Source organism: Mustelus asterias, chromosome 25, assembly GCF_964213995.1.
Source record: "Mustelus asterias chromosome 25, sMusAst1.hap1.1, whole genome shotgun sequence".
NCBI classification, from domain to species: domain Eukaryota; kingdom Metazoa; phylum Chordata; class Chondrichthyes; order Carcharhiniformes; family Triakidae; genus Mustelus; species Mustelus asterias.
In genome coordinates, this window is record NC_135825.1 from 51,212,100 (window position 1) to 51,237,233 (window position 25,134).

Here is a 25,134-nt window from a genome sequence, read left to right on the forward strand (position 1 = left end):
AGCTGCTCTCAATGCAGTCAGTTGGTGTAAATGGGATCTACCTGGACACAAGTACGCTCAACAACAGTGTCAAATGGGCTGGCTCTTAAAGAATCTTGGAAGGACAATTGTGTCCCAGATGGTAAGAGTGCGAGCGGTGTTCATGGACGTATCACTATCTGTCTCTTGGTGTGGCTTTCAACGGGTGTCTCCGACGATGAAAAATATCAGTGATACACGAAGCTAAATGGCACCCAGCTGATTTACTGGTGTCAGGTTTGTAGACAGGGATTTTGGCAGAGGTACAGACAAATGCATGCACTGCTGGTCTGTACAACATTCCACATCAGGTGGTCTGCAACCAGGTCACCACCGAATTGCCTCACTTGCTGAACAGTTTCTATTGGAAAAGGCGCCATATTGCAAGTGGCACAGAGCTCTGCAGCAATCATCGATACACAGAGTATAAAACCAATACTATTGTCGCATATCCAACTGAAATTTGATGAAAGTTAACATAAAGATTGACCACAATGAACAAGCTCTAAATCCTGTATAAGGATACTAATATACCAGCAAACACTAGTTTAATATTGACCAAACTTGGTACTATCTCCATCTGGTTGGGGAAAAGGGGAAAGCTCCTTTCAGAACAATAACTGTAACTAAACAATTTGCTCTCAACTCCCCTGAACCCAGCCGTTCTCCAGTACGTTTCATGCATTACTTCAGACAGTGAATGCAACTAACTCACCTGATGAAGGAGCAGTGCTCCGAAAGCTCATGATTCCAAATAAACCTGTTGGACTTCTCCCATTAAACAGAGTATGCTGCCTGTTTAGGCAAAGGGCAGAGGACTAGACCTGATAACCTGGTCAACAGTTATCCATCAACCAATTTTGCCAATTCAGATTATGCAACACTTCTCTGCTGCTCACTTGCTAAAATTTGATGCTTTCTTTTCCTTTATAAAAAGTTAGTATATAGTGCTTTGAATATCAAGTGAAAGGCGGCTTAGAAATGAACAATCGGTTCCGAAGAGAAAGTTTTCTTGCACACGCAAACTCCTAATAACTGGAGTTCCTTGGACTAAACCCACTTAGAACATCGATTGAAATGTTTCCTGGCTATTAATTAGCTTCACCAATGTGTCTTCTACTTCAAAAATAAAACTGTTGTATTTATAAAATGCTTTACCACATCAAAACATTTCAAGACTATGTTACAAGATGAGTCACTTCTGCAGTTCCAGCCAGACAGGCAAACACTGGAATTATTATATTCCTCAACAGTTTACATCATTAATGAGTTGAAGATTAAATTGTCTTTTATCTCAGTAAGGAGAGCATTCTTCTCCGGCAGCTACTGAAATGTATTTGAGGTCTAACCTTTAGTCTCATCCAAGGCCTGTATTATGGACTTAACAACAGTGGTGAAATTGTTGAGCAGCTCTTCGCTGCTATTCTCCTGCTTAATGGTAACTTGTATGTCCCCTTTGCCTTTTGCAATTAACAATTCAATTAAAAACAGTGACCCAGTCTCATTTCTGGCAAACAGGTAGGCTTTCCAGGGCTGTGCTCCTGCTCGGCTAATTGCAACAGGCTGGATGTGAACAAACTGAAAGGCTGACTGGATGGCATCAGGGCACAAGTCTTTGTGCCACTCCAGGGTCACAACTTTAGCAGCTTCCAGACGAGTCCAGTGTTCTTCAAACTGCTCTGGTGACAGGTGGGCAATGGTCTCCAAACTGACTGATCCAGAGTCCAGGACCATCTCTTCCCTTTGTTCTGCGTGTGCGTCTTTGGAGAAATGAAAACACAAAAAGTTACAAAGCCCGAACAAAAAACACCAATACAACAGAACATGCAGACAATATGGGACAAAGCCCACTACCGGACAAGGAAAGCTCTCTTCTCTCCTATTCTGAAGGAAGCTCGAGGAGCTCTTTGGTACCTTGTCAAAGTAGACATTCCTCCTTCGTGTGTCTGGGCAGCATTTGTCAGGGTATTCAACTATAGGGACCATCACAGCGAAGTCCCATCCTGACCTCAGGTCTGCACCCAAGCAGTTTTCCAACAGGACTCAGTGGATAGTGATCAGCATATCTGCTGCCCTCCCGAGCACAGCATAGTGTCCATCATGCTGCCCAATTGAGATCAGCTAACTCAGTACAAACAAATTAAATCTGGGACTTTCCAGTCTGCACAGCTTAACACCACACGGATGCCACTTCTCTCCACTTGCAATTTGGAACATTGGACATTTAAAAGTTTCAAACAAGACTTTTTCTCTTATTGCAAATGTCACTCATCAAATATTCTGTGTAAAACTGTCAGGATGTATTAAACTGTGCACAGTGCCTTGGAGTCTTCAATACATCAGAGAGCTGAGTTCCTATGGTATATGAACACTGCAAATACAACACTTCAGGCAGGTATACCAAGTGGTCTACACAAGAGCCATGGAGAAAACTTTAAACTACATCTGTTCCACATTAAGTACTGATCAGAGTGGAGCAGTTTGTAAAAAGGCTTTCCCTCCAGCAACTCTTGGTATGTAGGAGCACCGATTAAAACACACTCATCAGTCTCTCGGACAATCACTTGCTAAGGGACAAATCAGTCTCAGTGTAGTAGCTTAGTACTAGTTCCAACATCTGGTGATGGTCAACACTGAACAATAAACCTTACTCAAAATTATACAGGGATCTGTGCAGCTAATGGAGAATGACTAAGTGTTTGGTGAGATTCCTCTGATGGTTTATACCTTCCAACAGTAAATATATTGCTAAACCGATTACAAATTTCACACCCGGAGCAAATATTTTTAAAATTAACTTCAAACGGGTGGCAACAAGGGATTAATGGTAAGAACTTGAGTTTACAGATAACCCCTCAAATTAAAGACTTTTACAACATGGCACTGAGCAGGAGAGAGTGGATGGACTGAAATCACAGCCAAAAAGATAAAACTTGAAGAGCTTTTGATGGCAGAAATGAAAATAGGAAGGCAACATAGGAGAGAGCTCCATAGGGCAGGTCACTGTGAGTGGAGGAGCTGCCACTGCTGGTGGAATTCATAATAACCCAATGTCAGAGATAGAAGGCCTGAGGAACTGGGACTTGCAAATAGAAAGACACGACTCTGATGCATAGGATGCCATTTCATAATTGATTGGTAAGCTGTTCCGGCCTGGAGCGAAACTTAATTAACTCCTTACCTGTCTCATCTGACTTTACTGCTGACACCTGCAGGATTTCTAAGGAGTCCACTTTCTGTGCTGTTAAGCGACCCCATTGTTCTTGACCATAGGTTGGTATTAGTGTGTTAAAGTCTTTGGCCCAGGCATTGACTGCCTCATTGGCTTTACCACTTATTGCATCCAAGGATGGATCAGATTTTGGTCCACAGACTACTCGCTTGACCTCGTCAACTCCTTGTTGAAGCAGCCGATAGTACAGCAACCCACGATCACGCACAGCCATATCCAGCTCTTCCTCTGTCAACAAAAGTGAACAAATGTCTGTGGTGAGAACAGCAGCAGATATGGTCGGCAATCTTAGAAACCCACAGACGATTCGTAAACACACTACCCGAGCCATAAATCCAATGAGGTGTCAGATTTGATTCCCAGTCTGCACTGAAACAGCTGAGAAGACATGCAGTGAAAATATGCGAGTGAAAGTCTAGTAAGAACACTGGTTATGATCTTATTTGTCATCAATTGCTGTTTATGCTGACATCTACTGCCAAGTGCTGGAAAATCACAAGAACACAAGCAATAGAAGGAGTGGCTACCAGGCCCTTCAAGCCTGTCCCACCATTCAATACAATCATGGCTGATCTATGCCAGTCTCAGCTCCTTTTCTGTGCCATTTCCCCATAGCCCTCCATTCCTCGATCTATCAAATATTTATCCACCTCCACTTTAAATACTACTAATGACCCAGCATCCACTACCCTCTCTTCTGCGAGAAGGAATTTCTACGCATCTCAGTTTTGGCATCAATGGACAAAGTGAAGGTTCATTTGAGTTCATCCAGCAAGTAGCTGAATTACACAGACTAGAAAGATTCCACGTTTGAATGCAATGTGGAGGGTTTACTAACGTCAGGTAGGGACATGTTCGGCACAACTTTGTGGGCTGAAGGGCCTGTATTGTGCTGTAGTTTTTCTATGTTTCTATGTCAAGGCAGAGACGGGATGCTCTGCATAATGAAGGGCAATACATTGGTCAGGATGCACGTACTGGGTGTGAATAGGATCAGGTTTTGGCTGTGAAGCTCCTATGTTTGTATAGGCCATCAATAATTATATTTTGGGAAAAGTACTGGAGGATGACCAGTAACTATGCAGCTAAAGAAGGGGTCAATGGTTTCTGGAGAGTTAAGAGAAGATTAGCAAGGAAGTGGGGAGGTAGAAAACCACAAGTTTGTAAAACAACAAAGTGCCATGATTTAAAAATAGAATGATTAAATAAATTATAGTTTGAAAATCATAGGAACCTAAAGTAGGTTTTGCTCACTCTGAATAACATTCCAAGACCTGTCAGGAAAACGTTAATATTATTTCAACAGGAATAAATCATTTCAAGAGGAACAACCCTTCTGCAGTACTCCCCACAAAGCCTTCCTAAAAATTACACAATCATGAAAATATTTATTCCCGTGTAAGGACTGTCCAGCTCCCATGGAGACTGGCTATTCTGGATTTTCTTCTCACCCAGTGATCATGCAGCTGATTCAATGACGGGTGGTTTTTCTGGCCTTGTGTTCAGTTATCTCCAAGGCCGACCATGTTCACAACTTCCACTCAAAGTGCACTGAACTCTTTTTTGGGACAAGGTAACTCCTTTCCATTGGTGTTGTGGCAAAACAGGCCAGAGAGGAAAGACTGGAAACTCACTTTTTAAACTAAGAAGCAGAAAGATTTCCTAACTAGGTGCTGGTTTTTACATCAGCAGAGAGAGGAGTTACTGTGAATAAGATTAGCTACTTATGCTTTTCAGCCCTTTTAAATACCATGAAATCACAAAAGACTTTCCCACTCATCACTTCATTCTTTGCCTCATGTGCAGATGCTGCTCTTGCACATCTTAAAATAGACTCTCCAACATAAACAAGTTCACGCTGACCAATTAAAGACTTGCCAACAATGTGAAGCCTCACATCAACAACACCTCTGCACCAAGGAGCTCACATTTTTTAAACAGTAACTGCCTTTGCTGCCCAATACACAGCCCACAACAACTGAGTCTCAATGAAACATGGCTGCAAGTAACAAGACACCAATTTACAACTGCCATCGGACAAAAAGACAGAGTAATGAAGTGAGACTGCTGCAGAGATCCTCCCCCCCGCCCACAACCCAGAGCATTCACACAATCCATACCGATAACATAATAAAGTAGCCTGCCCAGCATGTCTTGACATTCAGCTGGGCGGCTCAGGAACAGGCGCACCATCGCTGTGAGCAGCTCCAGCTTCACTGCTGCAGAGGTCTCCATTTTCAGACTGTCCACAAACTCCTCCAAGACATAAGGAGCATTGGGAACCTGCTCTCCATGCATCCCAAGGAGCCAGATAAGGGCCTGCTTCCCCTGGTTGGAGAGGGGAGGGGGTGGAGGGAAGAACAGAGAGGGAGGTTTAGTTAATTTGTTTGGAAAAGAACCATTCTCTAAAGCTTTACTTCAAATCCTGCAAGTCTCCAAGGACTAAACTTTTCTGTAGCAATCCATCTAAACGCTATTCAATTATTTGTTTGAGTCCACAGTGCATTGGTAAGCTATATGACCATGGGGATGACCCAATCTAGGTCTTGTCTGATATCCACATGATTCTAAAAGACATGGGCTGAACAGCTGTGGGAATTTTGGCTCAGTGTTTCCCTCTCAGCCACGCACTTAAACCCAGCGTGGGGGCAACAAGATCAAATGCATTAATCTGGCTGAGACTGGCTAAGGTTTTGAATTTGGGACATTTCAGGTAAAAAGTGAAAAGCCCATGCAGGCCACCATAAACACAAACTGTTATCACATCCCTGTTAACATACCTCACTGTCTTGAATGTTCTCCTCACAGCCTGGTAGCGCTTGGCACACAGTCATCGTACACTGGGGACACAGCCATACAAGGTCACGGAACGTTTGAACGACAGCTGAAGACAGAGAGAGAAAGATAAGTTGAATGCTGATAAATTGGAGCAAATGTTGATGGTGAGAGACTGCAAGAGTGTTATACCTGAAGTAATATGTTCCTGCTTGAGGCCCAGCAGCCCTGTCAAAATAACCACACACTTGTCACTGTACGTCTGTGCAATACGACCTGGGAAAGACAACATACAATTATAGAGATGGCGAGGCTCCTGCGACATTCTTCACAAGATACACTTTCCATAATATCTTCTCTTACATATTAACCCAAAAGCCCCACCTACAGCATGGGCTCTGGTTCCAGTAACCTCTGTTGGAGATGACAGAATTGGATAAATGTTGGGAGGGGGAGGGACTGGGTTTGGGGGTGACATACCCGACAGGTGACACCTTCCACTCACGCTCACATTGGTGCAGCCCACCTGCAAGAGTTGGTAGAGGGTGAATATAAGAACGAGAGCAGGAAATTCACCCCCTCGAGCCTGCTCTGCCATTCAATATCATGACTGATCGCATCTCGGTCTCACTTTCCTGCCCGTTCTCCATAACCCTTCAACTCATTACTAATTAAAAATCTGTCTATCTCCTCCTTAAGTTTATTCAAAGTCCCAGCATCCACCGCACTCTGGGATAGTGCGTTCCACAGACTCACCACCCTTTGAGAGAAGCTATTTCTCCTCATCTCTGTTTTAAATCCGCTACCCCCTTATCCCAAAACTACGACCTCTTTTTCTAGATTGCCCCACAAGAGGGAGCGTCCGCTCTACATCTACTTTGTCAATACCTTTGATCATCTTATATACCTCAATTAGCTCTCCTCGCATTTACAGGCCTAAACTCAATCTCACTTCATAAGACAAAGCCCTCAAACAGAGGGTGACCTCAACAGCAAACAGAATCCTTAAATGGGGGATAGGGCAGAATGTTAGAAGAATAAAACAAAAGGGAGCAAATAAAAAGCATGCCAGAGAAGCCCAATAAAGCAATGAGAGAAGGAATCCGGTTGAGTCAATAGTTTAGTGTGTTACTTCACATGTTGCTCTACTAACCGAGTTAGAGAGAGGATATGGAAAGGCCTGATCAATTGTACAGTGCTGTGACTAGTTCTGGTCCATGAGAATCAGGCAGTGCAACAAAGAACCATGAGACTGGCCCTGACTGTCCTTAGGAGCTGTGGGGAAAGACTGGAGAGAATTACAGTTTTCAACCTAGAGGTGTGACTATTTTTTACTTCATGGGATGGGGGTGTACAGCCAATCCCTAAATGCCCTTGAACTGAGTGGCTCGCTCAGCTATCTCAGAGAGCATTTAAGTTGTGGATCTGGAGTCACATGCAAGCCAGATCAGGTAAGGATGACAGATTTCCTTCCCTAAAGGACAATGGTTCCATGGACATCATTAGACTTTTTAATTCAAGATTTTAAAAAATAATTCAAATTTCACCACCTGCCATGGTAGGATTTGAACCCCAGAGCATTAGCCTGGGTCTCCAGCCCAGTGACAATACCACTGTGCCACTAACCAAAGAAGTTATCTTATAGAAATTCTAAGATAGCTAATGACATAGAATTTTTAAAAAAATTACGACTGCAGGAGTATGACAAGGAACAGAGTTTCAAACTAAGAACAATAAATTTAGGTTCCATGTCAGGGTTAGAGTGCTCAATGCATGGAACAGGCACTGAGAGCACTCAGTGCAAAAGATTGGCATCATTTAAGTGGTAGTTTAATGCTGCAATGAGAACTGCAGGTTCCACCTCCATTGATGGGCTAAATTGTCTTCCTCAACTGTAATTATCTTGCAAAGTTAGTCACCTTCAGAGTTTAAAAATAATTCCCCAAATTTATGGTGCAACTTGGAGATTTTATCAAATGAACACATTTCAGTTAAGAAACTGAAGTCCAGCATTTTGCACATGAGCAGATGTCTGAGGACTATAAATCACAACTCTGTATTTGGATCAGAGCGACAGTACCAAGGTCTCCTGTCGGTGGCACTGTTGAATGGCTACAGAGAGCTCAGTGGCACCACCAGAAGGAACCTAGCAGTACAAATGGAAACGGAAGGCTGAATCAAGTCACGTGAGGTGAACCTGAGGTTTCTCCGATAGGGAAAGATGCTCTCTCCCAGGCCAAGCACAGCGAGTGTCTTTACCATTTCAGAAGTCAGGACGCAGTGGCACGTCCCTGCAATCCAGCCGCTGGGAAACAGGCTGTTGGATTTTTCACGATCAGGACTTTCTGGGTTGCAGCTTCCTGCATCAACATCAGCACCAAAATGGTGTTCCCTGGGAAAACCTGGGCACCACCATGACCAGGTGAACATGCTCAGGTCAGAAAGTGAGCAGGTTAAGGCCCTCCCACCCTGTGCTGTGGCACAGTAATGCGACCCCAGTTGTGAACAAACACCGTAATGCAGATTTATCCCATTCATAGGACTAATTTAAATGTGGATTACAGGGTCAAAGGTAGGGTTCTGAAGACTGTAGAGGAACAGAGAGATCTTGGGGTCCATATCCACAGATCTCTAAAGGTTGCCACTCAAGTGGATAGAGCTGTGAAGAAGGCCTATAGTGTGTCAGCTTTTATTAACAGGGGGTTGGAGTTTAAGAGCCGTGGGGTTATGCTGCAACTGTACAGGACCTTGGTGAGACCACATTTGGAATATTGTGTGCAGTTCTGGTCACCTGACTATAAGAAGGATGTGGAAGCGCTGGAAAGAGTGCAGAGGAGATTTACCAGGATGCTGCCTGGTTTGGAGGGTAGGTCTTATGAGGAAAGGTTGAGGGAACTAGGGCTGTTCTCTCTGGAGCGGAGGAGGCTGAGGGGAGACTTAATAGAGGTTTATAAAATGATGAAGGGGATAGATAGAGTGAACGTTCAAAGACTATTTCCTCAGGTGGATGGAGCTATTACAAGGGGGCATAACTATAGGGTTCGTGGTAGGAGATATAGGAAGGATATCAGAGGTAGGTTCTTTACGCAGAGAGTGGTTGGGGTGTGGAATGGACTGCCTGCAGTGATAGTGGAGTCAGACACTTTAGGAACATTTAAGTGGTTATTGGATAGGCACATGGAGCACACCAGGATGATAGGGAGTGGGATAGCTTGATCTTGGTTTCAGATAAAGCTCGGCACAACATCGTGGGCCGAAGGGCCTGTTCTGTGCTGTACTGTTCTATGTTCTATAGCTTAAATAAACAAAATAAAAAATGATAAACTTGTATTTTACCTCAGCACAAAATAGAAGTAGTACTTGAATGTTTTGGGGAACTAACTTATTGGGTCTAGGGAACAGCAGGAGTGGGTTAAAAGGTGTGAAAATGAAAAGTGGATGGTACCTATATTTAAAATGGCCATCTGGGCTAGCTCTACAGAAACATCCGTGCAGTAGGTCTGAAACTCCTCAAGTATCTGCTGGACATTCTCATCGTTCACCAGGTCCCGCAGAATCTCCATCTTCTGGTATTTGATGTAATTGGGCTCAGAGTACGTGCAGAAGAACTTCTTGTAGTGCCCACTGAAGTGCCCAGGCAAGCTACGAAGGATCTCCCGTGTGTGACACAAGCCCAGGAAACACAGCTCATGGCACTCAGAGGTACAGATGGCCAGCAGTGGCCCTTTAACCCGTTCCAGAATGTCCATCTGCACACTGGGGAAATCTTCAGACAGGAGAAGGAAAAGTTTGGTGGTTGCCATGACAACATTCGGCTGACTGCTCTTGAGAAAGTTATCGAGTAAATTCAGGATAGTGAACACTTCATCTTCAGTTCGGGTCTTGTAGCGAACCAAGAACGCCAGCACTTCACTCTGCCCCCAGTGATCCAAGTCTTTCATTCTAAAGAAATATATAAACACAAGCAACATTCCTTAATAGAACATAGAACAGTACAGCACAGAACAGACCCTTCGGCCCACGATGTTGTGCCGAGCTTTATCTGAAACCAAGATCAAGCTATCCCACTCCCTATCATCCTGGTGTGCTCCATGTGCCTATCCAATAACCGCTTAAATGTTCCTACAGTGTCTGACTCCACTATCACTGCAGGCAGTCCATTCCACTAAAGAGTGCTACAGGACCTGCCACCTGAGAGGGTAGATAGAGTCTCAGTTTAATGTTTCAGCCAACAACACATCCAGCACTGGCAGCTTTGATTTCTGAGCTCAAGTCTCAGTGGGATTTGAACCCATAACCTTGTGACTCAGGTGCAAGAACACTAACAATGAGCCATGGCTGACACATAAAAACACGATGTAGAGATGCCGGTGTTGGACTGGGGTAAACACAGTAACAGTTTTAACAACACCAGGTTAAAGTCCAACAGGTTTATTTGGCAGCAAATACCATTAGCTTTTGGAGCGCTGCTTCTTCGTCATCTGACGAAGGAGCAGCGCTCCGAAAGCTAATGGTAAATAAACCTGTTGGACTTTAACCTGGTGTTGTTAAAACTGTTACATAAAAACACTCCAGCCCTCAATCTAATATTCCTTGTCCTACTTATCCCACAATCCTGAAACATTACCCTCCTCGCCTGAAGACACACACATGTGGAGCATGGTCTTTCAGTACTTCACCCACATGTAGCTAGATAACGACAGGGTTATTTGGTCAAAGGAGAAATTACAAGTAAGCCTAACTCTGTCCCCACAACTCGTAGTTTCCAGCAACAATCACTAGATGACAACCTGGATTTAAACGTTTCTGCCCTGACTAGGTTAGTAAGCTTTGCTCCTGATGTCTATCCATGAACTAGTGCTTGATGGTGTGGATGACAATGAATGATCAGGCTGTGCTATACGCCCCTGATGCGACCATTCCTATTCCCAGTCCTTGGTTCAGAAATGGATAGCTGTGTGAAACAAGAGAGGGCAGTAAGTGCAGCATTAAACCTGCACCTTCAAGGTAGCAAGAAATAGAATAGGATGTTGGGGGGTGGGGGGGAAGTGAGAGAGAGACAGAGAGACACACACATACACACATATCTCGCCATCACCCTAGGGAGTGGCCTGTAAAATGACCCCAGGAGCTGGGAGACAATTATTCATTCTACTTAGTGTTCATTTCCACCATTTTGACAGATGCAGAAATCTATGTAATGCTCTAGAAACAGAATACTGGACAGCAAAATTGTCATTCTCACACACAACATTTAGAACGTTGTGACTGAACCAACCTGTTTAAAAGGTGATGTGCTATTGGCTTGTTAATGACCACGCCCCCTTCATGTTTCAGGATCTCCTCCAATGCTCTCAAACAGTTCACCATAACAATGGGATCCGAGTCACGCAGCATGGCATAGAGCTCATTTATCACTGCCCCATCTGTGGGGAGAAAGGTTCACAATATACACAGCAATCCCAAATCTCATCACTCTTTGCTTGTAAGACTCCTAACAAACACAACTGGTTTAGCAGGAAATGATGCACTATAATCTAATCCAGACTTTGAATCAAATTTGTTTTATCCCTCCTCCATGCTCCTAATTTGAAGCACTCCACATTCCTATAATCTCCTCTAGCCCCTTAACCCTCTGACTTCTCTAACTCTGGTCTCTCAAAGGTTAATTACTCCAGCTTTGGCAGCCGTGTCTTTAGTTGCTAACGCCCTAAACTCTAAATTCCCCCTAAATCTCTGACTCTCCACCACATTTGCCTCCTTTAAGAAACTCTTTCAAAATTTAACTGTTTGACCAAGCTATTGTCCTCTGCACTAATAGCTTCTTTTGCTTCTCAGGATCAGATTATATGGTCACAAGCTCAGCACAGCTAAACCTATGGATGAACTGTGAGAGGTATTCAAAAACATGACCTGTGCCTATCCCTTGCAGCGCAAGAACTCTACACGTGTAATGAAATGGCCCTGGCCACAAAGGAAAGTGAAAATATAAAACTAAATGAATGGACTTATGAGAAAGTAGAGAACAGTAGAGATACTGTAGACAAGGAAGATGTACGATACAAAGAAAGTGACAAAAGCTGGCAAAGAAATGACTGAGACAAAGGTTGCAACAGTGTTCAAGATAAACCCTAAAGGTTTTTCAACAAATACATTAAGAGAAGGAAGGTGACTAAGAATAATGTGGGCACAAAAATAAAACAAACTGAGGTACTAACTAGATTCACTACACGTAATAAAAAGACAATGGAGGAATTCATGAGATCAAAGCTGGACACTTCTCCTGCACCCAGATGGTTTTACACCCCAGTAATAGCAGAGGATATTAATGATGGGTTGGTCATGATCTTCCAAAACTCAATTCAGAAATTATCCTCTTGGTTGGAAAAGTGCCAATGTTACCCCACTGTTTAAGGGTCGAGATAAACTAGGAAATTGCAGGGCTATTACTCTGATGGCAGTTGTGGGGAAGTTGCTAGATTCTGTTTTTCAGACGTGTGACTGAACGTTTTGAAAAACATGAGCTGATTTGAGCATATAGGGGCTCATTAAAAGGAAGTCATGTCTAACAAACTTAGCTGACTTTTTTTAAGGATGTAACAAAGGTAGATAAGGGAGTGGCAATGGATGTTACTTATATAAACTTCTAGAAGACATTCGATAAGATTCCACATAACAGACTGTCAACAAAAATAAGAGCCCTTGGAATTGGAGGCAACCTGTTGAGGCTAGTTCAATTGAAGAACTTCAAAATAAATTGTGGTTAAGCAATGGTATTAAGAGTTACAAACCAAGGCAAGTATGCAGCTAGCCATGATGATCAGCCATGAATGGCAAAATGACCTCAAGGGGCTGCATGGCAAAATAAATTCAAGGGGCTGAATGGCCTACTCCTGGTTCCATATCCTCCTGTTGCTATCTTGGCTACTGATAAACTTTACATACATCAGAGAATCATGCTCAAAACCCTTCTGGTCAGAATGACTGAAGAGCTTTTTTTGGATTGCCAGTTCATCTCACACCTCCTGAACCTGCAGTCAGTAGCCAATCTGAGCTGTCCCCGTGTATTTAAAAAAGAGAGTCAAGTAATAAGACCATGAGCAGGAAAATCTGATTCTTTTCAGTTTTAAATAATCTCCCGTATACTGCATCTTCCCAAAGAAATTTTGTAAATCTGTCAAATACATTCTTAATAAAAAGGAACAGATTGTTTTGTATTTACCAATTTCTGTGTCTCCTTGAAGCGTCTGCATTTTAGCACATCCCAGGACTGCTGCTCGCCTGACATAGGAAGCTTTATCTCTCAATCCGTTCAGGACTGGTTGTTGAATGTATTCGCTTATACCAGGCATTCTAAACAAAACAGAGATCACTCACTCAGACTCTCAACAATCCTGAACAGGAAGCCCATCAGAGCTGTGTTACCATTCAATTAGATCATTACTGTTCTATTTTGAACTAACTTTAAGCACATTTCATCTCTGGAGACTTCATAGCAAAAACTGGAACAACATTGGCAAAGAACTTGCCTGCAATCCCACTGGTGCACAGAGAAAATCTCTCTCTATTTGATGTGCAACAAACACCCCAAAGAAAATTCACTATGAAAAGCTTTCATTTCAAGGACACCTTTTACAGTCTCATAGTGCCCCAAAGCATTTTAAAGTTAACGAGATACTGCCGCTTTTGCAATATAGAAAACACAGCAGTTGATTTGTGCACAACGATCCCACAAATAGCAACATGATAGCGATCAGGTAATCCATTTTTGTGATGTTGATAAAAGAGTAAATATTGGGGAAGCGAACAGAGAACATCCCTGATCCTCTTAAAAGTAGCGTCCAAGGGGACAAATAGAACTCTGTTTAATTTCTTACCCAAAAGACAGCACCTCTGACTGCATGGCACTCCCTTAGTACCACACCAAGTGTCACCCTCAATTTTTAGGCTTTGGAGTGTGATTTGAACCCAGAACTTTCTGACTCAGGGACCAGAGTGTTAAGTGGGAGTCATGGCTGATACTTAAATAGGATTACCAACTCCATTTAAATGCATTCTTGGAAGTTTCATCAGGTCTTGCTCCCATTCTCCAGCCAACACATCCATCCTTGTGACACAGTGCCTTCTTATGCCAACTCAAAAGCAAAAAGACTCATTAGTCAACTGGATGATGTTTGACTGTCAGCTGAGCAACCTTTTTCTCTCCCATTCCCAGAGATTAAAATCATTGAAAAGGGGGAAATGTGCAAAGAGAATGAAGGAAAAGAAACAATCTGTTCAAAATATTTTTCTCCAGGGTGAGCTTCAATTCCTGGAGACTCCCGGTCAATCCTGGAGAGTTGGCAACCCAATGACTCAAGCTGTCAACTGACCTGAGGCTGCACATGCTCCTGAGAGCCAGGCCCCTGACCATGGGGTTAGGGTCAGTGCAGTCCTTCCGCAGGGTGTTGATGGCCAGAAGCGCCAGATTGGGTTTCAGGGCGGCGTAGGTGCACATGTACAAATAGACCAGCTTCTTCTGGACCATGTCCACAGTGGCGCTGGCCTTGACCATCTCCATGAAGAGAGCCGACACATCCAGGCCCTGGCTCATCAGGCGGATCACCTTCAGCACCGCGTTCCGGTAGCGGAGCCGTTCGGCCTGGACATTAGGGTTGGACAGGCTCCGCCTCAGCTCCTTCACCGTCTCCTCGGAGCCACAGTACGGCATTGCGGCGACCGGCAGCCGTCCCCGGGCTCAGAGCGGAGCCCAGAGCCGGTTCGTAAGCCGCCTCTCCGGCCCGGCCACAGCAACACACCCCGCCAAATCTCCCAAGCCCATTGGCCCGCGACCCAGTACAACCTACCCCCATTGGTCAATAGGAAAAGAATCAAGGAATATTCGACGCAATGAAGAGTGAACCCAGTGTCTTTAGCGCCCCCTCCTCGCTGGAGGTGATATTTATCCCCAGTGGTTAACTTGGTTTATCATTGCCACATTTACTGGGACACAGTGAAAAGTATTGTTTCTTGCATGCTATACAGACAAGAACATACTATAAAACCATAGAATCCCTACAGTGCAAAAGAAGGCCATTCAGTCTATCGAGCTTGCACTGACAACAATCCCACCTAGGCCCTATCCCGGTAACCGCACATATTTACCCTCCTAATCCCCCTGACACTAAGGGACAATTTACTATGGCCAATCCACTAACCTGCACGTCTTTGGTGTGTGGGAGGAAACTCTTGCACTCGGAGGAAACTCGCACAGACACAGGTGTGCAAACAGAAAGGTGTGCAAACTCGACACAGACAGATGACCCTTCGTCAGACGAAGAAGTCAGACGTCTGGCTTTGACAAAGGGTCATCTGGACTCGAAACGTCAGCTCCTTTCTCTCCTTACAGCTGCTGCCAGACCTGCTGAGATTTTCCAGCATTTTCTCTTTTGGTCGAGATGAACCTGCTCTGACGAGGGTCATCCAGACTCGAAATGTTGGCTTTATTCTCACCCTGTGGAGATGCCGGTGTTGGACTGGGGTAAACACAGTAAGAGTTTTAACAACACCAGGTTAAAGTCCAACAGGTTTATTTGGTAGCAAATGCCATTAGCTTTCGGAGCACTGCTCCTTCGTCAGATAGAGTGGATATCTGCTCTCAAACAGGGCATACGGAGACACAAAATCAAGTTACAGAATACTGATTAGAATGCGAATCCCTACAGCCAACCAGGTCTTAAAGATACAGACAATGTGAGTGGAGGGAGCATTAAGCACAGATTAAAGTCGGTCAGGACGTTAAGGACATTAAGGACGGTCACCTCAGCACCTCACTGTACCGCAAGCCGATGGATAACCTCACGATGCTCCACTTCTCCAGCTTCCACCCTAAACATGTTAAAGAAGCCATCCCCTATGGACAAGCCGTCCATACACACAGGATCTGCTCGGATGAGGAGGATCACAACAGACACCTCCAGACACTGAAAGATGCCCTCATAAGAACAGGATATGGCGCTCGACTCATCGATCGACAGTTCCGACGCACCACAGCGAAAAACTGCACTGACCTCCTCAGAAGACAAACACGGGACACGGTGGACAGAGTACCCTTTGTCGTCCAGTACTTCCCCGGAGCGGAGAAGCTACGGCATCTCCTCCGGAGCCTTCAACATGTCATTGATGAAGACAAACATCTCGCCAAGGCCATCCCCACACCCCCACTTCTTGCCTTCAAACAACCGCACAATCTCAAACAGACCATTGTCCGCAGCAAACTACCCAGCCTTCAGGAGAACAGTGACCATGACACCACACAACCCTGCCACAACAACCTCTGCAAGACGTGCTGCATCATCGACACGGATGCCATCATCTCACGTGAGAACACCATCTACCAGGTACACGGTACCTACTCTTGCAACTCGACCAACGTTGTCTACCTGATACGCTGCAGGAAAGGATGTCCCGAGGCGTGGTACATCGGGGAAACCATGCAGATGCTACGACAACAGATGAATGAACACCGCTCAACAATCACCAGGCAAGACTGTTCTCTTCCTGTGGGGGAGCACTTCAGCGGTCACGGGCATTCAGCCTCTGATCTTCGGGTAAGCGTTCTCCAAGGCGGCCTTCATGACACACGACAGCGCAGAGTCGCTGGGCAGAAACTGACAGCCAAGTTCCGCACACATGAGAACGGCCTAAACCGGGATCTTGGGTTTATGTCACACTATCAGTAACCCTCACAGCTTGCCTCCTGGACTTGCAGAATCTCACTGGCTGTCCTGTCTGGAGACAATACACATCTCTTTAACCCGTGCTTAATGCTCCCTCCACTCACATTGTCTGTATCTTTAAGACCTGGTTGGCTGTAGAGATTCGCATTTTAATCAGTATTCTGTAACTTGATTTTGTGTCTCTGTATGCCCTGTTTGAGAGCAGATATCCACTCCATCTGACGAAGGAGCAGCGCTCCGAAAGCTAATGGCATTTGCTACCAAATAAACCTGTTGAACTTTAACCTGTTGTTAAAACTCTTACTTTATTCTCACCCCACAGATACTGTCAGACCTGCTGAGATTTTCCAGCATTTTCTGTTTTTGTTTCAGATTCCAGCATCCACAGTATTTTGCTTTTATCTGAAAGAGTTATGGTTGCCTGAATGGATTTGACATTTTCCTGGAGGATTCGTCGCAGGTGCTCCCAGTGAAACAGTCTTTTCCTTTTTTCCATTGTTTTATAACTAATAAACAATAATGTGCAAAACTGGAATAACTTGCAGTTTAAAAAAAAAACTCCACGATTCATCAGCTGAGTTGTTTGCAGCAGCATCCAGCAGATTGATCCTTATCTAGGACAATCCTGGAGCGCTGGCATTCCAAAGATAAGATTTTGCTTGGACATAAAACAGAAAATACTTGAGGCGCTCAGAATTTCAACCTCACCCATCATCAAGCCATCATGATGGCTCCTGTTATTCTTAAGAATTCAGGCCTTGCAGCTCCTTTAGAATTTTAAAAGTTTATTGTTCATTCTTGAGCATTTTATTATTCTGCCTCTTTTATGTTTGATCTACTACTGGTGTTTATCAATCAAGATAGGTAATAATGGGGGTGGGGAGTGGGTGGCAGCCATTAACAAACAAACAAATTGAGAAGAAACTTCAAATAAAGTCTTCTCCCATTCCCTCTTACATAAAAAGAACATTGTGATCTATTCGGTCTGACTTACCAGGTATCTCCACCAATTTACTTCTGAATAGCCTTGAGTTTTCTTTAATGTCCTTCTTCGCACTAGGCCACCAGCAGATTCTGAACTATCTATTCCCATGTTGTGAACCTAGATTTGACTCAGTTTATCACTGCTTCCTCTCCTGAAAAATTCCTACACTTTGGAGAATGTTCTGGAAGGCAAGAATGATCCGAAGCTTCTTTTCCTCTTTATTTAAAATAATAACCAAAAATGGTGGAAACACCCAGCAGGGTGGCACATCGAATAAAATTTACATTCCGATGATTGATGAAGCCCCCAGTCCCTCCAATGTCCACCAGTTGAGGAAGGCCTCAAGTGTATTGGTGGACACTGCTCCATCTTCAGAGACACCATGGTACAAAAACTAGAAGAGAGGCAAGTGGACACGTCAAACAAGCCCTTGCATTGTGGTTTGTGACAGACGTATTCATTAACATTCCAGAGACATAGGCCCATAACTTCCTGGTTCCCCAATGTTGCATCTGGGGTAATCCAATGATGCGCTAGGGTATCCCTCGAGGAAGTTCCCACTTAAGAAGTGGGAATCTCTGGACAATTGCACTGGGCTGGAAGCCATCTGACAAAGTAATTTAAATCACCAACTTTGTTCTGGTTCTGCCAATTTTACCCTGATAGTCACTGTGAAAGAGTTAGAAGGAAAGAAAATCACTGCTAACTCCAGAGCAACTATCTAAACACCCAGACCTCACACGGGACTACCTGCATAACCTGACTCCCCAGGGGACCCACCACAGCATTCTCACCCTCCCCCGCATCCCAGTATAACTGAAACCGCTCAGGCTCCAACCGCCCCTCTGGCTCTGTGGCCATTCACCAGGAAGTAGTTGCTGTGTTTCCAGGTTTGCCAGTTAACTCTGCTGTGGGAGGGGAAGAAGAACATTCAGGTACAGATTCTCAATCTACCTCTTCACCTCCGATTCCAGCTCCAATGTACCTCCGATTCCAGCTCCAATGTACCTCCGATTCCAGCTCCAATGTTACAAGATCCACCAGTGGTATTGTGTAGGTTGCAACACAACCACAAAGCTCCTGATAGACTTTTGTATAGTAAAGTCATTACTTTTGTTGTATTTCCTTCCTAATGAGGGATTGAAATTTAAGGGGAGAAGTGTTACAGTGTGCCATTTTGAGCACACAGTGTTTTATAATTCTTTTCTCCTATGTAATTCTTTAAGCATCTGCTGAGCGTTCTGAGCATGTGCAGGTTTTAGAGGCTTTTCAGTCTGCAAAAATGTTCTACAAGCAAAACCTATTTTACTCGTGCTCCTGTTTTCATAGTTATTACTGTTATTACTGTTCCGCTGATTTACTGTTATTGTTAAACTTTGTTATTTATTCATGTAAAGAAAATTATTCTTTAAACAATGCATTTGACTACCTTATTTGTGGTCACACTTCTCTATCTATTACTTGCTTTTTGCCCCATGGCATACTCCATTAACTGTGCTGTTGATTCTTACTGACAAGTGAACAGTGTCAAGTTGACAAGAAGCTCCTGGACAGTCTGGCGGAGGATTCCCGAAGAAGCAGAAACGGATGGAGAAATGGAGCCTTATTAACTACAAAGCCACCCACACTTGGGAAGAATTGGGAGTAAAAAGTCAATAAGTTTTTAAGAGGATCATTCATTACATTTTTTTTTATTCGTGGGATATGGGCATCGCTGGCCGGCCAGCATTTGTTGTCCATTCCTAAATGCCCGAAGGCAGTTGAGAGTTAACCACATTGCTGTGGCTCTCGAATCACATGTAGGCCAGACCAGGTAAGGATGGCAGATTTCCTTCCCTAAAGGACATTAGTGAACCAGATGGTTTTGTCCAACAATCGACAATGGTTTCATAGTCATCAGTAGATTCTTAATTCCAGATATTTTCTTTTTTATTGAATTCAAATTCCACCATCTGCCGTGGCGGGATTCGAACCCGGGTCCCCAGAACACTAGCTGAGTTTCTGGATTAATAGTCTAGCGATAATACCGTAAGCCATCGCCTTCCCTGTACACATTGTCCAGGGTACATTTTGTACACATGTCGGCTATTGCTCAGGAACTGATTGGTTTGTAATTCAAAATAAGACCAAATTGTTGAGGCATTAGAAAGATTTGCAGAATCTTACAGCTAAGAAACTGACCATTTGACTCAACTATGTTGGTATTTATGGTTTGTAAGAACACCCTGTACTCAAAATGGCACCCTGTAACATGTCTCCACCCCCCCTTAAATTTCAATCCCCCAAATGAGCTTTCTGCCTCTCTACATCCTCCTTCGTGCAGTTATCCAACTTCCCCCTAAATTCCTCAGTGGTTAGCACTGCTGCCTCATAGCGCCAGGGACCCAGGTTCAATTCTCGGCCTGGGTAACTGTCTGCACGTTCTCCCCATGTCTGCGTGGGTTTCCTCTGGGTACTCCGATTTCCTCCCACAGTCTGAAAGACGTGCTTGTTAGGCGGATTGGCCATGCTAAATTCTCCCTCAGTGTAATCGAACAGGCGCCGGAGTGTGGCGACGAGGGGATTTTCACAGTAACTAATTGTGACACTAATAAATAAACTTTAAATTTAAAACTTTAAACTTTAACTAGAAAGAATTGGTCAATAGTCTGTTAATGGTTTTGTGCCCTTTCAGTAAAATCTTTGCTCAGGTTGAGCGTGTTTTATGTAAACTTGGTGCAATGTTCTGTGAATTGTCTTAATTGGTCAGTTTCACTTTCTAGAATGTTGTGAAAATTCCAAGGGGGCGTGTCGCCTGCAATAGGGGGGGTCTCAGCAAATGCAATCGGAGTGTGGAAGCAGCCATAAAGGGAGGATCTTAGGACTTGAGAATTTTGGAGTTTTGTAATATTACAGTGACTTAGCAGTCTGCCTTCAACCAGATCTTCCTGTCAGGCTAAAGTGAGTCCGTTTTTCTTTATTATTGTCCTCTGTTTTTTCTTCTAAACAATCAGTGCAGCCCTTTTCTCCTGTGGATCTTTTCCAGCTTGTTTCCATCACCGTTTCACAATGTTTCTTTGTCTTTGCTTTTCCTGCACATCCGCTCTCTCACGAGAGAGGGCTGCCTTGCAAAGCTGGCCCAGTCCAGAAGGAAATAGTAACTCTCTGCCAGAAACTGAGCCTGTGACGAGGGAGTGAATGGAAGGTGGAGCTTTCTGACATCCAGGACAGACAGCAGCCTGGTTGTGCTTTCGTCAAGTGTCAAATCCTGACAAACTGCCCTTCATGTTACAAGCAGAATACCGTGGCAAACTTGAAAGCTATTTTTCTAATTAGACCGTGTTTTATATAGTGCTTTGATGCTGTGTGTTTGATATTCAGGGCCCCTTCTTATAATTTGAAATGTGCCTGGATATTGGGCCCAATTTTACCGTCAAGTTGCACCCATTTTCAGGGGCAAAAACTTGGCAAAACTAGGCATGAGGCAAGTAGCGCGATCTGCGCCCGCCTCTGTGCCGGCTCCCCCTTTACCAAGAGCCTAAAATGGCCACTATCAGGACTGCGCCCGAATCGGGCATGCATTTAAATTGACTTATTGGGCTGCACGCCCAAACCTACCGGCACTCCCCCCCCCTGCACCACCCCCCACCCCCCCCCTCGCCCCCCACTTCTTTACCACCGCGTTCGTCCAGATTCGGCACGAGACAGGCATGGTTCGCAAAGATCCGATTCGGGCGCTCCAGCTTCTGAGGAGGTAAGTTCCGAGCTTCTGGCGACTCGCTGACTCAGCGCAGTGGTTGGGGGGTGGGGGGGGAGTCAGATGGCCCTCTGGTGGACAGGGGAGAGGGAGGTGGGTCAGATGGCTCTCTTGTGGGGCGGAGGAAGGCAGTCAGATGTCTCTCTGGTGGTGGGGGAGGGAGGCAGGTGCTCCGGTTTCCTTCCACAGTCTGAAAGTTGTGCTGGCTAGGTGCATTGGCCATGCTAAATTCTCCCTCAGTGTATCCGAACAGGCACCGGAGTGTGGCGACTCGGGGATTTTCACAGTAACTTCATTTCAGTGTGAATGTAGGCCTACTTGATTGGCTGCACTAAATTGCCCTTCGTGTCAGGGAGATTAGCAGGGTTAACACGTGGGGTTACAACAATAGGACCTCTGTGGGATTGTTGCCGGTGCAGGGTCAATGGGCCAAATGGCCTCCTTCTGCACTGTAGGGATTCTAAGAATTCGTACCGTACATAGCTCACAAAATGTCGTCACGCTCCGGTGCTCTCTTAAAACATGGATATGGTCAATCCCAGTGAGATCAGTAACACATGCCCATTCTGTCTCCACTACCTGTAATAACAAGTCCCTAACCCATTCTCCTTGCCAATTCAAACTCTAACTGGCCATACCAGAGAGTTCCTGTTAATTCTCAGTAAGTGAAATGTCGCAAGATTCTCACTGTGGATAACTGGGAATGTTATTAAATAGAGCTGTGTGTGTAATCAACATCAAAACACACTGAAGCATGTAAACTTGCCATCAGAACGTAACGAGAATGTCAGTGAAACATTGCCATTTATTAACTACTAAAGCTGTGTTTGCATTTGTGAATTTGTTCTGTCGTATGAATCTCTTTTGACCTGATCTTACAGAATGGCTGAACCTTCAGGTGAATTTAACAGAAGTGTTCTTGTTGAAATCGCTAACAACACGGAGAACAGATTCTTCACCTCCCCTGAGTAAGTATTCAAAGATGTGACCATGTGTTTCAGGAAAATGAGAGCGGCCCATAACTTTCCAACCCAAAGCACATGGACTGCAGCGTTTCAAGAAGGCAGCTCACCACCACCTTCTCTAGGGCAATTGGGAATGGACAATAAATGCTGGCTGAACCAGCAATGCCCACATTCCGTGAAAGAATAAAAACATTCTCAAAAATGAAATACTTGTCTCTGTAAATTAAATTAACAAAATTATTGTTTCAAATAAACAAGACTGACTATTTGATCTGAGTGCACTGAGGTTAATATTGTACAACATCATTTGCTGGCTGGTTTTTATCGATAGTTTTGGTTATTTTTGATGTACCATTGACTTTCTAGTCAGGTGTTCTTTAGAAATGAATCCTCCTCGAGCTAGAATTCTAAGGGTGTGATTTCAGGATGTTGGATAAATCCTTCCTTAATACTCGACATGTATTTTTTATACAGGACTTATATTTACAGCGGTTATACATACAGTTTACCAACATCCCTGATCAACCCTGGGCGGAAAGGAGATGCTCTGTTTGTTAGGACCTCGGGAACCGCTCGGGGCAGTGTTGGGGTGCTGACCTACACGTTCGACAGTCACCAATTCTCGCTGCTGTTCTCCAATCCCTACGATTACAACTTGTACTCCACGTTTTGGGCCTTATACATCCCTATTGTACCTGAGCTGACAGATGAAAATCTCTACTACAAGATGTATTATGAACTTGCACCATCAGAATTCTTTTCTAAAATATCATTGGCCTCGGGATCGGGAGAAATTTTTGCCAGTGGAGGGAATGTAGTTATTGCAGCCACAGCAAAAGCATCGGGCAACAGCTCCATCAGCCTGGCTATCAGAGATGCTTATTGAGTTGATCAAGACTGAACTGGATCCTTCAGCAATTTGTTTGTCGCAATCTATCTCCTCTAGCAGTGATGGAGTTCCACGTACCTATTTACAATTCATACCTTTTTAATAGATCTGACAAATATTGGGCAGAATTTTCCCATCCTGCCTGCCACAGGAATCGTAGTGGGTGAGGGTGAACCATGCAAAGGTCCGTTGGCCTCGGGCAGGATTTTCCAGTCTTGCGTGAGTGCGGCTGAAAAATCCCGCCAATTGTCTGGCAGTAGAATATATTGAGCTCCTAGACAAGCATCATTAAGAAACTTCAGTGTAAAGCCAGTTGATTTTCATTCATCTTCTGATTGAAACATTTACGTGAACCCGTAGAGTTTGCAGAGCGTTGTTGCAATAGTAATCCTGCCCAGTGCGAGAGGAACCTCAGGCTCAGACATTTGATGTATGTGCTTGGCTGAGGAGCCAATGGTATGAAGCTACCATCTGTGGGATTATGACTGAACGCCTCTAAGTCAGAATCCCACCTAAAAGTTCGATACTCTAGCGCCGCGGATCACTGGTTGTCCTGGACCACCGCTCGACACCGCTCGACAATCACCAGGCAAGACTGTTCTCTTCCTGTTGGGGAGCACTTCAGCGGTCACGGGCATTCGGCCTCTGATATTCGGGTAAGCGTTCTCCAAGGCGGCCTTCGCGACACACGACAGCGCAGAGTCGCTGAGCAGAAACTGATAGCCAAGTTCCGCACACACGAGGATGGCCTCAACCGGGATATTGGGTTCATGTCACACTATTTGTAACTCCCACAGTTGCGTGGACCTGCAGAGTTTCACTGGCTGTCTTGTCTGGAGACAATACACATATTTTTAGCCTGTCTTGATGCTCTCTCCACTCCCATTGTTTTGTTTCTTAAAGACTTGATTAGTTGTAAGTATTCGCATTCCAACCATTATTCATGTAAATTGAGTCTGTGTCTTTATAAGCTCTGTTTGTGAACAGAATTCCCACTCACCTGAAGAAGGGGCTTAGAGCTCCGAAAGCTTGTGTGGCTTTTGCTACCAAATAAACCTGTTGGACTTTAACCTGGTGTTGTTAAACTTCTTACTGTGTCCTGGAATAGCCAACTCCGGTCAGTGCGCAGTGCTGCTCGGTTCAGGGCTGGAGCACGGCCGGATGGGCGCCGCCTCTCTCCTGTTAACACAGGACATGTCCGTGGGGAACCTGGTGCTAAAATATTCATAGAGTTTGCGGAGATGAAAGTTACTCAGATTAGAAGGTAGGGAAAGAGGTCTTTGGATCATTGAAACAGTTTCACTGATTGCGTGAATGCTGTATTCATTTTGCTGGAATGTCGATCTGACTCTGCTAGCTCCGGTGATTTAAAGCTCTCAGTATTTCCATGTGTTGTTGGGTTTCACACTGACACTGCTGTACAATCAGCAGCAGCAGGTTGCTAGTGAAAAGAGGACAAATAAATCTTTGAACATATCCCAGCGAATCTGTCAACATTTTTCTTACCATGAACACGGTGTAGAAAAATCCTACTACACAAATTACTTCTGGTGTTCGTCTTTCTGAACCTGCTGCTCTCCATTCTAGATAGTAACCCCCCCGCCTCCTCACTCACTCACTCCCGAGAAAGAATGGCCACAAGAACACACAAGCAGTTGGAACTAGTAATGTTCTATCCATTTCATTAATCCATTGTAAAGTCTTTGCTTTTAAACATACTCAAATTTCTGCAAGATGACTGGTCCTATATCACAACAAAGGACCTGCATTGTGGCCAAGTATCTAAAGGCTGCCTGCCATACTGCATTATTTTTAG

At 44.4% G+C, this 25,134-nt stretch overlaps 2 protein-coding genes across 4 annotated transcripts; one reads left to right on the forward strand and one right to left on the reverse strand.

The window, feature by feature from the left end:
* Positions 1–224: 224 nt before the first annotated feature.
* Positions 225–14,836, reverse strand: ap4b1 (adaptor related protein complex 4 subunit beta 1). The gene is made up of 9 exons (XM_078197772.1): positions 14,398–14,836; positions 13,248–13,378; positions 11,304–11,451; positions 9,471–9,967; positions 6,218–6,301; positions 6,031–6,134; positions 5,371–5,578; positions 3,200–3,478; positions 225–1,778 (listed from the first exon to the last, which is right to left on the reverse strand). The coding sequence occupies exons 1-9, from the start codon at positions 14,733–14,735 to the stop codon at positions 1,363–1,365; spliced, it is 2,205 nt and encodes a 734-aa protein (XP_078053898.1). The 5' UTR covers positions 14,736–14,836; the 3' UTR covers positions 225–1,362.
* A 5,705-nt stretch (positions 14,837–20,541) lies between these two features.
* LOC144479290 (deep-sea actinoporin Cjtox I-like) lies at positions 20,542–24,386 on the forward strand. 3 transcript variants are annotated; one of them, XM_078197971.1, is made up of 3 exons: positions 20,542–21,461; positions 22,346–22,432; positions 22,904–24,386. In XM_078197971.1, the coding sequence occupies exons 1-3, from the start codon at positions 21,418–21,420 to the stop codon at positions 23,313–23,315; spliced, it is 543 nt and encodes a 180-aa protein (XP_078054097.1). In that variant the 5' UTR covers positions 20,542–21,417; the 3' UTR covers positions 23,316–24,386. The 3 variants fall into 3 exon arrangements, with proteins under 3 accessions (XP_078054097.1, XP_078054098.1, XP_078054099.1); XM_078197972.1 differs by having other exon boundaries at positions 20,542–20,668; XM_078197973.1 differs by lacking the exon at positions 22,346–22,432 and having other exon boundaries at positions 20,903–21,461; positions 22,904–24,380.
* The last annotated feature ends 748 nt before the right edge of the window (positions 24,387–25,134 follow it).

Bases quoted from the DNA above. Each gene is read 5' to 3' on its own strand.
- ap4b1 (XM_078197772.1), bottom strand. From the start codon at position 14,735: ATGCCGTACTGTGGCTCCGAGGAGACGGTGAAGGAGCTGAGGCGGAGC. The intron at 11,452-13,247 runs GTAAATACAAAA...TTCTCCCCACAG, and splicing joins TCAAGGAGACACAGAAATTG to ATGGGGCAGTGATAAATGAG. The intron at 6,302-9,470 runs GTACCATCCACT...TGTCTTTCCCAG, and splicing joins GATGGCCATTTTAAATATAG to GTCGTATTGCACAGACGTAC.
- LOC144479290 (XM_078197971.1), top strand. From the start codon at position 21,418: ATGGTTCGCAAAGATCCGATTCGGGCGCTCCAGCTTCTGAGGAG. The intron at 21,462-22,345 runs GTAAGTTCCGAG...CTGATCTTACAG, and splicing joins GCGCTCCAGCTTCTGAGGAG to AATGGCTGAACCTTCAGGTG. The intron at 22,433-22,903 runs GTAAGTATTCAA...TTTTTTATACAG, and splicing joins AGATTCTTCACCTCCCCTGA to GACTTATATTTACAGCGGTT.